General features: G+C 51.3%; 4 protein-coding genes across 4 annotated transcripts; 2 read left to right on the forward strand and 2 right to left on the reverse strand.

Moving 5' to 3' along the window:
* Positions 1 to 1,211: 1,211 nt before the first annotated feature.
* On the forward strand, positions 1,212 to 2,915 carry CNBD0120 (hypothetical protein; the record flags this gene model as incomplete). Its single annotated transcript, XM_771098.1, has 3 exons — positions 1,212 to 1,527; positions 1,593 to 1,916; positions 1,981 to 2,915. 3 exons carry the CDS (start codon positions 1,212 to 1,214, stop codon positions 2,913 to 2,915), a joined length of 1,575 nt encoding a protein of 524 aa, XP_776191.1.
* A 431-nt stretch (positions 2,916 to 3,346) lies between these two features.
* On the reverse strand, positions 3,347 to 5,679 carry CNBD0130 (hypothetical protein; the record flags this gene model as incomplete). Its single annotated transcript, XM_771099.1, has 9 exons — positions 3,347 to 3,746; positions 3,824 to 4,136; positions 4,228 to 4,474; positions 4,549 to 4,623; positions 4,729 to 4,806; positions 4,869 to 4,958; positions 5,016 to 5,143; positions 5,232 to 5,324; positions 5,400 to 5,679. The coding sequence occupies 9 exons, from the start codon at positions 5,677 to 5,679 to the stop codon at positions 3,347 to 3,349; spliced, it is 1,704 nt and encodes a 567-aa protein (XP_776192.1).
* A 296-nt stretch (positions 5,680 to 5,975) lies between these two features.
* CNBD0140 (hypothetical protein) lies at positions 5,976 to 7,560 on the forward strand (the record flags this gene model as incomplete). The annotated part of the gene is made up of 5 exons (XM_771100.1): positions 5,976 to 6,178; positions 6,245 to 6,334; positions 6,510 to 6,917; positions 6,992 to 7,180; positions 7,263 to 7,560. 5 exons carry the CDS (start codon positions 5,976 to 5,978, stop codon positions 7,558 to 7,560), a joined length of 1,188 nt encoding a protein of 395 aa, XP_776193.1.
* Positions 7,561 to 11,306: 3,746 nt separating this feature from the next.
* CNBD0150 (hypothetical protein) lies at positions 11,307 to 12,103 on the reverse strand (the record flags this gene model as incomplete). Its single annotated transcript, XM_771101.1, has 2 exons — positions 11,307 to 11,594; positions 12,008 to 12,103. 2 exons carry the CDS (start codon positions 12,101 to 12,103, stop codon positions 11,307 to 11,309), a joined length of 384 nt encoding a protein of 127 aa, XP_776194.1.
* Positions 12,104 to 13,222: the final 1,119 nt, after the last annotated feature.

Raw genomic sequence — 13,222 nt, forward strand, 5'->3', positions numbered from 1 at the left:
TTGGTGCTTAACATTGCTGGTCTCGATCGACACCTTGTATTATTGGGAGTATCTGAAAGATTATATTAAGAGAGAAGGAGCCAGCCAGCATATGATTCTCAACGGCATCAAAGATTACAATACAGCATCTTTTTCGCACGCGCAGGTGAGTTCCAAATCATTTAATATTCCCGCATGTTGTGCCAACTCCATCATGTAATATGCGATCTATTTTTCACTCAAAGTGTAACTGTTCAGAGGAAGGAGTATTATTGCTTGTCGCATGTTTTAGAACTTGGAAGGTAATTAGTGGTAGTACTTGGTCCCGCTGTATCCAACAACGGTACAACTCCATTCCTCATTTTTAGATACGTATCAGCTATCAACAACTCAGTACAAAAAGTAATGGGATTGCTCTTCCATCCTTTTTGGAAGTAAAGCATAATTCCAACTCTCAACCCTTAACAACAACACCAAAAAACAATTCTTCCACCAACCCTTAAACTGCTTATATTCTCATAATAATAATGAACACCATTAATGTGTGCCAAACATAATAAGAAGGACCCTCCTACAACTCCCACATAGCCGGATTCCGGGCACCGCCGCTTTCGTACCATTGCTAAATAATAATCAAATAATCGTCTCTACACTTCTTTCATGTACCGCCGGGGCATCGATATTCTTCAAATTCTCTTTTCCCCCATGTGTCTTGGGAAAGCTCAGCTGAAACGGAGTCTGCGGCCTAAACGGCCTACAAATGAATAATGAGAGAAGGGAGGGGAAGGAAATGATCTCGTCGGTTGTACTATACTACTAGATACAATACTCAATTTACATCTATGCATTTGTCAGCCTACATATATATGAATCGCCAAGGCAAACCAAGCCAGCATACTTTATCCCCACTCAACCTGTACACATATGTCGAGTTTGCCCACCACAACCTCCAGTATTCTCCCCGCCAATAGTGACAACCGACGGAGTGGACATCAAAAGTGGAGGTCGCTTTGATTGTCCTTGTCGTTTTCTTTTCCACCTTTCCATCATCTTCCGCATTACTCGCTTTTCCCCCACCACCATCCATCCATCCATCTCATAAGCCGCCGTCATCGTATTCTCCACATCCGTTCCCGGCTATCGCAATTTTCAGATCACCGCTACGACCCTTGGAACCCAAGAAACCGGCCTTTTCTCCAGACTTCCATAACCCCCGCGGGCGCGCAAACGGCATGTCTTCCGTCCCTTCTCCTCACCATCCTCCATCCCGGCCTGTCCTCCAACCCACATCGACAAACACCTTACATCCACATCCACCCGTAGCTTCATCCTCTACACATATGTATCAGAACCATACCCTCCCAAGACGGAACGGGATCGTCTCTTCTCAGATGCGGGTAGATATTCACGCCATCAAGCAAGAGTTGCATGACGTCCTTGGAGAAGCGGGACTGCCTTATTGGAAAAGCTTGAATGCATACTTGGTGGGACAGCTGGGGAGGGCTGAGCTAGAGGATATGGTGAGAGGATGGTTAAAAGGTGATCACTGTGCGTCACCAATAAGCTACAACCTCCTTGTCATATTTCGAGCTGACTTTTGAATTTTACGATAGTACACCTACATAACAAACTGCTCTCCTCCCTACTCACCAACGCTTCCATCCCCACACACGACGGCACCTCGTCCTCCCTCCAACAACGGCACAAACGTCAAAGACCATCCGTCAACGATCCCGATTTCGATGTGGATGACACACTGATCGAGAGTAAACGACGAGTTGAAGGGTGGGTGATGAATCTCGGGAAAAAGGAGCGGGCGAGGGTGAAGAAGGCTTTGGCGGGGGCAGCAGAAAAGGGCGTTTTGGGCGCAGCAGCAGCAGCGGAAAAGGATATGTGGGGAGGTGTTGGCGAAAAGCGATGGAGTCCTTACACTTCCAGTATGTCCCGTTTTCTCTATGGTTTTTAAAAAAAGCAATTCACTTAAAGAAACAAACCTATCAGACTCCCTCATCCCACCGCTCGCACTGCCCACACGCCACCTCCCCTCATCCCACCAGCTCGCCCTCCGTCTCTCCCAATTCGCCAAACTACACGACCTCTCCATCCCCTCCACCTCTTCCTCCACAGCAGCAGCAGACGATATAGGCGAATTTATGGCCGTCGGGATGGACGCCCATATGGGCGATATCTTGCATGGGGTCGTACACCTTACAGGGCGGGATAGGCCCGGGGAAACGACGATTAGAGTGCCGCTTGGGAAAAAAGCGGCCGGTCCAACTTTCGGAGCAGGACGAGAGAGTATGCAACAACTCGATAACGACCAAAATCAAAACCCCAGCACATCCACATCTACATCCCGAGGCAACATCCCCCCGCCCGACCTCGAAACATTCCTCCACCTCCTCACTCTCCACCCCAACCTCCACCCCAACATCTCACCCGCGATCCACAGGCTAATGACAGCACATACCCTCGCAGAACTCGAAGCTGCCAATCCTTATCCCTATCCCAACACCTATGCCAATGCCAATATCAACGTTAACGTTAATGGCAATGCGCCCACGGCTGTTCTTATGCCCTCCTCTTCCGAATTGGGAGCTGGAGCAGCACCGTCAACGGAAACCGGCTCGGTCTCAAAAATCCCCTCACAACCACCCCTACCCCATCCCAAATCCAAATCCACAGCCGCCCCCGGCCCCGGCCCCGTCCCAGTCTCCTCGATCCCAGGCAGACAACCCCCCCGCTCGGAAATCATCGCCTCCCAACTCTTGGCCAACGGTCTCCTCAAACTCGATAAAGCAGGCGGACACGCCGGCAGGGACGGAAAGGACGGGAAGGACGGAAGGGATGGGGAAGATGGTAAAAAGGAGAGGAAACATAATTTGCATTGGAAGTATGAAGACCCGGCGTTGTTATTGAGAGACGTGCTTGGGTGAGGAGGTGTTTAGAGGTGGGGCCGGGAGGGAAAGGGGAAGGGGGGTTGTACGGTTATAATAATCTCACAGCATTTGTACATAGCATTTTTTCTTTCAGCCCATTTTCCTGCATCCTAGCATGAACATTCATTGCACTGCCCAACAGCACTTTTACACAATTCAAACCACATCCAACAGGGGAAAACTCAATGACATGGGCTTCTCGATAAGCCCGGTTTTTTTTTTTTTTGGCATTTCGAGTACCCTAATCAAATTCGGCTTGCATAAGGGGAAAAAAAAAAACTCTATTTCCACATCCTCTCTCCTTTCCCAATCCTCATGGCGTGTTATATCAAACACCAACCGTCCTTTTTTTGCACCCATCTCACGCGACAACCACCACCACTACCACCACCAGGTATCAAGACTCAACACGAGCTTGATTGCTTTTCTTAAGGAGCCAACCTCTTCGGGTCCCTGGGGAACAAACTCGCCCTCCTAATGTTCCCCAACTTCAAGAACAACATCACCACCCTCTCCAACCCAATCCCTCCTCCCGCATGGGGCGGGGCACCCAATTTGAAAGCATCGAGGTAACCCGCCATCGAGGCCGGGTCAATCCCCACATCCTTCATCCTCTCCACCAAAAAGGTCGGGTCGTGGATACGTTGCGCGCCAGAAAGGATTTCTTCACCGCGCATGAAGAAATCGTACGAGTTGGAGAGCGTGGGGTCAGAGGGGTCGGGCATGGTGTAAAAGGGACGGATGGCGATAGGGAATTTGTCGAGGATGAAGTAATCGGTATTATATTTTTCACGAACAAGTCGACCGAGGAGCTTTTCGTTTTCGGTGCTAATAATAAAATGAGGGGCGGGGGGGGCACATCAGCTTAATAATCCAATAACGGGATCATGAATCACGCGACATACCTCATATCGTCCAACTCGCCAATCGGCTTCCCCTCCCCATCCGTCGCCCCCGCCTCCCTCAACATCCGCATCCCTTCCTTGAACGGCAACCTCAACGTCTTCTCCAAAAACAAGAAATCCTCACATGGGAACTGCTTCTTCACCGTCTCAATCTCATGCTTGAATTTGGTTTGCAAGCCACGGAAGATGTGGAGGAGCATATTGTCGAGAACATCGACAGCTTCGTGGTAGTGCTCTTCGATGGCCATTTCGAGATCGAGACCCATGAATTCAGTCATGTGACGGTGGGTGTTGGAGTCTTCGGCTCGGAATACTATTCGACGTTCCACATCAGTATCAATTTTACTGGCTGCCTGTTTTGTCCCGTTTGTTCACAAGCAGCGGAATGAGACGACAAGACGCACCAGGAGCAATCTCATAAACCCTCTCCATATCACCCGCAATAGCCATCTGCTTCGCCAACTGGGGCGACTGCGCCAAAAACGCCTCCCTGTCAAAGTACTTGACCTTGAAGACTGAAGCGCCCGATTCGGTCGCGGCACCTTGGAGTTTGGGCGAGTGGATCTCGATGAACCCTTCAGAGTTGAGGTATTCACGGAAGAGTTGGCAGATGGCGGATTGGATGCGGAAGATGGCTTGGTTGGTAGGGGTCTGTTTGTACGTGAAAAGGAGCGGTTAGCTTGTTTGGCCGCGGCTGGGGGAGGGAAAGGGTAATGTTGACTTACTCGCAAATCCATCACTCGGTTATCAAGCCTCGTAGGCAAAGCAACCCTCGCAAACTGAACGTCCTCAGTCTCCATCTATTCACAAATCAATTTATATAAAAAAAATGCCATCAAACGATGTCAGCAAATGCAGTTCTATTTGGTATTGAAAGAGATGAAGAAAAGGGGACCTGGACTTACTCGCTGGAAGTCAGATTCAGGACGGGCAGCGTCATCGATAGAGAATGGAAGCTCATTAACCTCGACGGCGGTGAAGATCTAATCGGCAATGTCAGCATTGAGCGCGATCCAGTAAAGATGATATGCAAGGACGGACACACCTTTTGGATTCCAACTTCATAGTTCTGGATAGTACAGCTCTTGACCTCGGCCTCTTTCACTACACCCTCAACAAGAACGATAGCCTCAGACTATTTCCCATCGTCAGCCACCATCTGTATGAAAAAATGGTCATGACGGAAACATACAGGGATAAGGGTAGCGTACTTGAGCATCTGCTTGGACACCTGGTGCTCGTCACTCTCTTTGGAAACGACAAGGACACCTTGGAGGGTGTGTGTTTGTTGACGGAAAGTGAGAAAGACAATCTTGGCTCCTATTGTATTCAATTTCATGTCGAATCGTTTTGACCGTCAATTTGTCAGTTTAGTATAGCAAGATGATGTGATTAGACGATGACCTGCCTTGAGGACGCATGTTGTGCAGCCTGGCTCGGAAGATGACCCTCTGGCCTACAAGGTCCTTGTTGAGTTCGTGGAACTTGAGTCGTTTCTGGCCTATAGAGTATGTTAGTGGACGAGACTACGGCGTGTCTTCGGGACGACTCGCTGGCCAATAAGGACAGGACTCACCGTTCCTCTCCTGGCTCTGGTGCAAGGGCAGCTTGCCATAGTTCTGTTTCGCATGGTCCTCAGACTCCTTGGCCTCGCGCTTCTTTCTATCCTCCTCCTCCCTCGCTGCGCGTTCTGCAGCCTTCTTGGCCTTTTCAGCCTCCTTTGCGCGCTTCTTGAGCTCAGACTTGGAGGGGCCGGCGGGCGCAGGGGCGCCTTCTTGGGTCGGGGCGTCGGCAGAAGACTGGACGGGAGCGACCTCGGGGTTTGCAGCGTTGACTGGGGCGTTGTCGGCGGACATTGTGGTTTGGCAGAGAAGAGTGAAGGCGCACAACTGAATTGCCGAGGAAGAGTTCGGCTGTTGTTCGACTCGCGGGAGATATGCCACGTCACGCCCCGGTTTCGTCTCTCGTTTCCGGGCAGAAATCCCCAGTCTGCCCACCTAATCGGCCCAATTTAGATTCCGAGTCGGGACTTGAATACGAGTCGGGAATTAAAAACCAGCTCCGAGTCGAGATTCGGAACGGTGTTTAATAGACGCTCACTCTGCAAATCCTCATTCTTCTCTATCCATCTCTCACTCTCGTATCTGCAACAATGGCCGCCACCGCCCCCGAGTCCGCCACCACCTCTGCCAACACCCGTCCCAGACAGCCCATCTGGCTCCGGTGCGAGAAGAAGCCCTTTGAGCACCGCTCGGCTCTGACCCCCACCACCGCAAAGACATTGCTCGACAGCAACTTTGACGTCTACGTCGAGAAGGATCCCCAGCGGATCTTTGACGACCGCGAATTCGAGGCGTGCGTCCAGGGCTCGCGTTTGGCATGAGATCTGTGTGCTGATATTTTGTTTTCTGTGCTCCACAGTGTCGGCTGCAAGATCGTCCCTCACAACACCTGGCCCAGCGCCCCCGTCGACGTGCCCATTATCGGTTTGAAGGAGCTCCCCGAATCTACGTGAGTGGCTCTTTCCTCCGTCGCCTTTTGTGTGTCTTCTCGATACCATATCCATCTCTTCCGAGCTCCGATCGAGCCAGAATCCTTTCCCAAAGTTCTTATCTCTTTTCCCCCCCATCTTATCTCCCCTCTTTCCACACCACACTTACTAACCCTTCATGTCTTGCAACCACAGCGACCCCCTCCCTCACACGCACATCCAATTCGCCCATTGCTACAAGCAGCAAGCCGGATGGAACGACGTCCTCCGCCGATTCGCCCAGGGCAAGGGTACCCTCTACGACCTCGAATTCCTCGAAGACCCCGTTTCCCACCGACGTGTCGCCGCATTCGGTTTCCACGCCGGTTTTGCCGGCGCCGCCGCCGGTGCCCTCGCCTTTGCCGCTCAGCAGACCCAAAACGGACAAGGCAAGCTGGGCGAATTGAAGCCTTACCCCAATGAAGGCGAGATGGTCAAGGAAGTGAGCGAGGCGTTGCAAGGCACCAAGGAAGGGAATAAGGGGGTAAAGGTTTTGATCATTGGGGCTTTGGGACGATGTGGATCCGGTGCGGTTGATCTTTTCAGGAAGGCCGGTGTTGCCGAGTACGTCTCTGTTTTGTCTTCTTCTACTCCCCTTGATCATCCCACTCACGCCCCCTCCTCCCTTTGGTAAACAGAGAAAATATCATCAAGTGGGATATGGCCGAGACGGCCAAGGGCGGCCCCTTTCCCGAGATCCTCGACGTCGACATTTTTGTCAACTGCATCTACCTCTCCAAGCCAATTCCCAAGTTTATCACTTCGGAATTCATCGCCGAGGCTGGGGCCGATCGTCGATTGAGCGTTGTCGTTGATGTTTCTTGCGAGTACGTCTCTCTTCTTCTCCCTTCTCTCCTGCGTAAATATATATATATATATATCCCGAGCTAACCGCGCCGCGCCGCGCAGCACGACCAACCCCCACAACCCCATCCCCATCTACTCCATCAACACCACCTTCCCCTCCCCCACCGTCGAGGTCGACACCAAGGGCGTCGGCAAGCGATGCACCGTCATCTCCATCGACCACCTCCCCACCCTTCTTCCTCGGGAAGCTTCGGAACAATTCTCGACCGACCTTTTGCCTTCGCTCTTGCAATTGCCAGAGAGGCAGACGGCCGAGGTTTGGGTGAATGCGGAGAAGCTGTTTAGAACCAAGTTGGAGGAGGCGAGGAAGTATGATGAGGAGCAGGGGATCAAGGCTTAAGATTGTTTGTTCTGGGAAAAAGAAAGAAAACAAAGCGAGGTATAAAATAGAGAGCAAGAAGGAAAACGAGGGATAATAGGTTTTTTTTATTGTGCATGACACTTGGAATCTTTAGAGACCGCCCACACGTATCCAGTCCTTTCATCATTTTGAATCCAAGCTTACATTTCCCGGGCCCAAGTCTTTAAAATCTCGTGGGGCCTTGGTGACAATGATGACGGAAAAACAATTCATCAGAAAGAGTTTCCTAGACCAAACCTTTTGAGTTGGCCGCCAATATTCTACACACATGCAAACAGAGGGGAAAACAGATGAAAGCTATATTCCCAAAACTTGATAGATGCCAATTGGCCTTGATCACAAATCTCACACGCTGAACAATAAATAACTGAAATTCCTTTCGTCCAATGATTAGGAGCGTTAGCTGACACGGACCTTGAAAATGGGGAGAAGATTCAAGAGGAAAATGAAGAGCAACAGGATAAAAAGGTAAAAAAAAAGGTCAATGGAAAAGTTGGTGATGTTGGCAGTGTGATCAGCTCCGTCTTTAGTCAAGCCAGATGGCGCCAAGCGCAACGTGCCAGTCTTGGGAGACACTGTCGCGGGGACACTACCTTCGTTGGTGGCTACAGGTACAACAGGAGGTATAACAGGATTTGCGGATGAGGTGGCAGGGGGGTTGTTTGATTTGTGCAAAGGGAGGACATGCTGCATCAGAGCCTGTGGGGTAATGCGTTGCGCAAGGGTCAGATAACATGTAAGCTCTACGGGGCATCCCCGATCCTAAAGGGGATGAAGGCGGAACATCAACTTTGAGGACAGCATTCTGCCGACGAAGCAGGTTCTTGCAAAACGCTGTATCCAATCTTGGCCTCAAGTATTGTTGAAAGGAACAGAGGGAGGATTCTTTTGCACACTTTAAAGAGTCCAACGGTTTTTTTCTGTATCGATTAGAATAAAACGCTTAACGCATGCTTTGAGGTATGAAGCGCCGAAATAGAGAGATCGAGGGGATAAGAGCCCATGCCGCAGATTTATAATCGCAGTCCCTACAGTCAGCTTTTCAAACCATCCCAATGTCCCAATCAAACGTCAGTCAAGCCAATATCGACATCGACATTGATCAAAACAGAAGAAACAGGCCTTGTACTCCGCGCCCAAAACGTGGTCTTTGAAATGCTGAGAATGGATAATGTCATCACGTCAATAGGGTTCCGACAAAAAAATCCATTCCAATCGTAACCGATATAGAATCTACCACCACCACCACCAATCTCCAAAAAGAACCGATTTTTTTTTCAGTGCTTAACGGAGACGACTAGGAAAAAAAATAAATTGTCAGCGTCCATCTCCTTTTCAGAATGATTTAAGAGAATAATCATCTCTCCCTTCTTGTCATCTCTCGCATGATGCTGTGTAAGGCCCTCAATCTTGTCTTCCACCAGACCACCAACCACCAACCCCCGGCCTCAACCACTGACAGACACAACGCGAGACGACACGAGAGGAAGAAATGATCAAAAAAAAAAAACTCACCGAGCCTCTCGCTCAGACTCCAAAAGCGCCAAAATGTCATTGACTCGCACGGGGCCCTTGACGTTTCGGATGATGGATCGGTTAGAGTCGTCCATGAATTCGACTCGGACCTGGGTGACACCACCTCGGGAGCCGGTTCGGCCGAGGACCTGTTTGGGTGCGGGGATGGATAGGTTGGGTGGGGATGTGGGATGATGGATGAGTGGATATGGGAGGACAGATGGTCGGTGGAGCGGGTGGTTGGCCGGTCGATGGAATATAGATTGGAGAAAGGACAAAGACGAAGAAGGGGAAGGGTTGAATAGTATAGTGGATAACAATGCACGTCAGCGAAATCCCACGATCATAAGCCGAAATGACAAGATAATGGATGAGAACGAGCATGAGCAGGAGCGTGACCACAAGCACAAGAGAACACGGCGACGACGACAGGGAGATCTTTCACCACGCCCATCCTCGAGTACGAGCATCGCCGACGCCGCAGAATTTCACCACGACCGACAAGACTAAACTCGCAGACATTGCGCTCGGCTCCCCATATCCATATTCCACTACATTCAAGAACGTCGACGACGACCTGGCACCACTTGCTGCTCACGCTTCGCTACCCACCGACGCGCGTAGTCTCGTCTCTTTCGTTCCCAGTCAACACCAAGCCCGATCCCCTATTCGCTCATTCTCGCTCTTGTGCTCATGCCCACGCTCATACTCACGCTGACTCCCCCCACCAACTCATGACTGAAGGATTGGGAAAAGGGAGAAGAAGATTAAACCCACCTTGAGGACACGGGCAAGCTTGACGGGCTGCTTGTTGGCGGCGGCTTCCTACTCATGCAAAACCTCTGTCAGCACCTTATCCCTCTTCCCCTTCCTGCCCTGCATATCGAGAAAAGGGAACGTACCATTTTGGGTGATTAAGATTGATGGATGAAGAAAGAGGAAAGGGTAGGGAGAATGACTTTTGCAGCGAATTGCAGCGAACGGAGAGGACGAACGGCGGGAGTGCGAGGCGCAGCGGCGGCGGGCTGGGCCAGGGGGAGTGGGAGTCGGCGGGATCAAATTTTTGTATAGACGCGAGTCAGGTTTATAGGGGGAAGGGATTTTGTCGGTGTTAGCGTTATCGCCGATGCACTCGAGGGCGTTTTTTCGAGTCGCGGTCGTGGAGATGTCCGCTGTGACGGAGTTCGCCGCAAAATACTCGCGAGCGTCATTCACGATATAATCCGGGCTGCGGCGGCCGAGTCGGAGGGACCTCCACATTACGTTCCCATGCGATTTTCCCATCGCAAACCACCAAATGACTGGCTGCCGACCACGACGATGGCCCAGTCAACTCAGTCACAGCCCGCCCCGCCCTGGACGCTGCCCCCCTGCATCGCCCCAAGACTCGTATATCCCGATGTCGCTCCTCTTGTGTTCAGCAAGAACGGAGCGAGTGACGGAGCTGGAGACGATGCAAGTGAGCGAGGAGATGGGCAACGGACTCATGACAAACAACGGCTTCAGCAGCAGCGACAGCAGAAAGAACTAGCCGGCAAGGACAGCGATCCCGGACGGATGGGAGTGTGGGTTTGCTTGTTACATGGTACGTCGATCCTCTTCCTGTGCCCCTTACGACACCATGCCACTTACCACATTCCATCTTCTCCTTCAAACTCGAGAATCGTCAGGCTGACCCATGTCAAACTCGTATCGGTATAGATAAACCACACCTCTACCCCTCCTTGATTTCACTCCACAAACACCGTCATGCATCGCATGGCATCCCAATCCCAGCCGGCGGTCCCACCGCCTTGCCCGAACCTCAAACACCAGCACAACCCCAAGGAGCTATAGATGCAACGGAAAGCCCTACCGCCCCGACTGCGCCAGAAGCCATCTTACCAAAGGAAGTAGTCGAGGTCCTACAACAACTACAAACAGATACTAGGGGTTCAGACGTGGATGCCAAAGGCTTGTCGTCGGGCAGTGGGCATCCGCCACAGGATGGAAACGCAGGTGTAGGGAAAGGGACAGACATAAGGGAGGAATGGTTCACGTGGAAGTTTACAGAGGAGGAGGAAGCTAGGCGGAGGGCGTATCTGCCGCTTGCTTAGAGAGAGATCACCTCTTCCCATCTCCCAGATTTCCTCTAGCCACTTCTCTACCCAATCCATAAAAGACGGTGTGGCAGGACTCTTGGCTATTTCTGAGAGGGCTTGGTCAGGGTTTTAAGGGAGGAGGAATGAATGGAACCCATCGACGTCCATGTCCCCGCCCATGCCCGCCGAGCATTTTCCCGTCATGCTCATACCAAGCCCCCCCAACCCACCCTCCCTTTCTCCCCACCGTACTCGGGCCTTGATCCTTGTCTCCCCACCTCCCACTGGTTTATCCGCACCTATCCTAGAGATCTTCTTCCACGTCCTTTGCCGTAAAACCTCCCTCAAACTGAATCCATCCACCGTCACCCACACACCGGACCTCCACCAGTCGCATCTCCACCCTTCCAGGCCCCCCTGTATTTCAATCAAGCGGCGAACCATCAAAGATTGGCGTCGCTGTATTTCATGATTGCGCACACAACTGGCTGCGACACAAATTCATGTATGATAGTAGGATTTGCCTGAACAGGCGGCCAAGATACAGAGCGTAGCGTATTGGCCGTTTTTTTTTTTTCTCCGATCGCCCACCTTCAAAATTCGTAACGCTGATAAAAGTGAGTAGATCAGTCACATGCTGAAAAGTCATTCTTCCCGACGCTGACAATTGCCGCTCTGCGAAGATAATATCAATGAAGAGCAATTTGAGACGCAAACTTTCTTGAAAGTGACTATCAAATTTCTGATGTGCATAGGTAGAAGGAAATATTGAAAAAAAGTGTCTAGAAAATTGGCAAGTTTTGAATGATATGACGGTAATGGCCAAGTACCCAAGTAGCATTTCTGCCTCTACCGGCCATGACGATGGTAAGTCCCTTGGTCTCAAACTGCCAGATACCCTCGTTGACTGATGTTGGCGATACCATATCCTCCTATCAACAGAAAGTTGGAGAATTTGTCCTTCTGTGGGACAAAGTAAAACCCGTTTTGCTGTAAGTTTCAATTTTTGGACCATCGTCCATTGTCCCATCCTCCCTCATCCCTCCCCTCCTTTTCTCGACCATTGTCCACGTCACTCCTAACATTGTGGGCTCATCAAAACAGTCTCCAAGCTTCGGCCCAGAAACGCGATAGAATATATCGACCATGTCACGGCTTCTGAGCCTTGCGATACCATGATGAATCGTCAACCCAAAACGTCTCCCGTGTTGATTGTCGTTCCGGGTGCCCGCACCAAGATGGAGGTGAATGGGAATTTCGACCTGCCCCGTGGCTGTCCGAACTAAAGGTCGGACCGGAATGGTCGTTTGAAACAAAAAAAAAGGAGGGGTGCCGCCGTGAGTGCGACTTGTCGGTCGTACGTGACTACTTGTCGTGTTTATTGATGTATGGCTATAGCACCTTCTCGCACCTCTCCGACACCACGGTGTCCCCGGTGCTTTGTCGAGGGAAACGACTCCTGGCACAGTGCATTTGTATGCACTGATAACCCGATGGATCCCAGGGAGTGGTGCCGGGACATGGTGAGACCTTTTCGCACCGAGGTCGGGTTCAAGGGCGGACCGAAGGGTATGTGCTACATGTGCTGGTCCCCGTATGGTGTGGGCGATCCGCGTCTCACCCACAGCCAGAGCAATCGGTCTGAGTGGAGCAAAACCGACTGCCGTTTCGACGGTATTGTGCCGGAGATGTGCTGGAGCCTCTGGGAGCAGAAGGCCGTACTTGGTAAGTACTGGTCAGCTCAAGGCCAGTCGGACGCTTTGCCCTCCCGTGATGAGGGGATTGCGCACATGAGGGAGGACAAGGGCTATGCAGGGTTGAGGGTCCCATGGGGCATAGCACTTTGGTTGACGTGGTGAGTGGATTACGCACATGAAGGAGGTCGACGGGCATGACGGTTTGAAGACTCCATGAAGACTTCGAGTCGCATATGACAACCCACGTGATGCTTTAGGGGAGCGATTGTGGAAAGGTCAACACTGCTAGTTCGCTCTGCGAGCACTTTGAACAATTAGACAAAGACCACTGTATCGCCACTTTCCCTT

Source organism: Cryptococcus neoformans, chromosome 4 (genome assembly GCF_000149385.1).
Source record: "Cryptococcus neoformans var. neoformans B-3501A chromosome 4, whole genome shotgun sequence".
Classification (NCBI taxonomy): domain Eukaryota; kingdom Fungi; phylum Basidiomycota; class Tremellomycetes; order Tremellales; family Cryptococcaceae; genus Cryptococcus; species Cryptococcus deneoformans.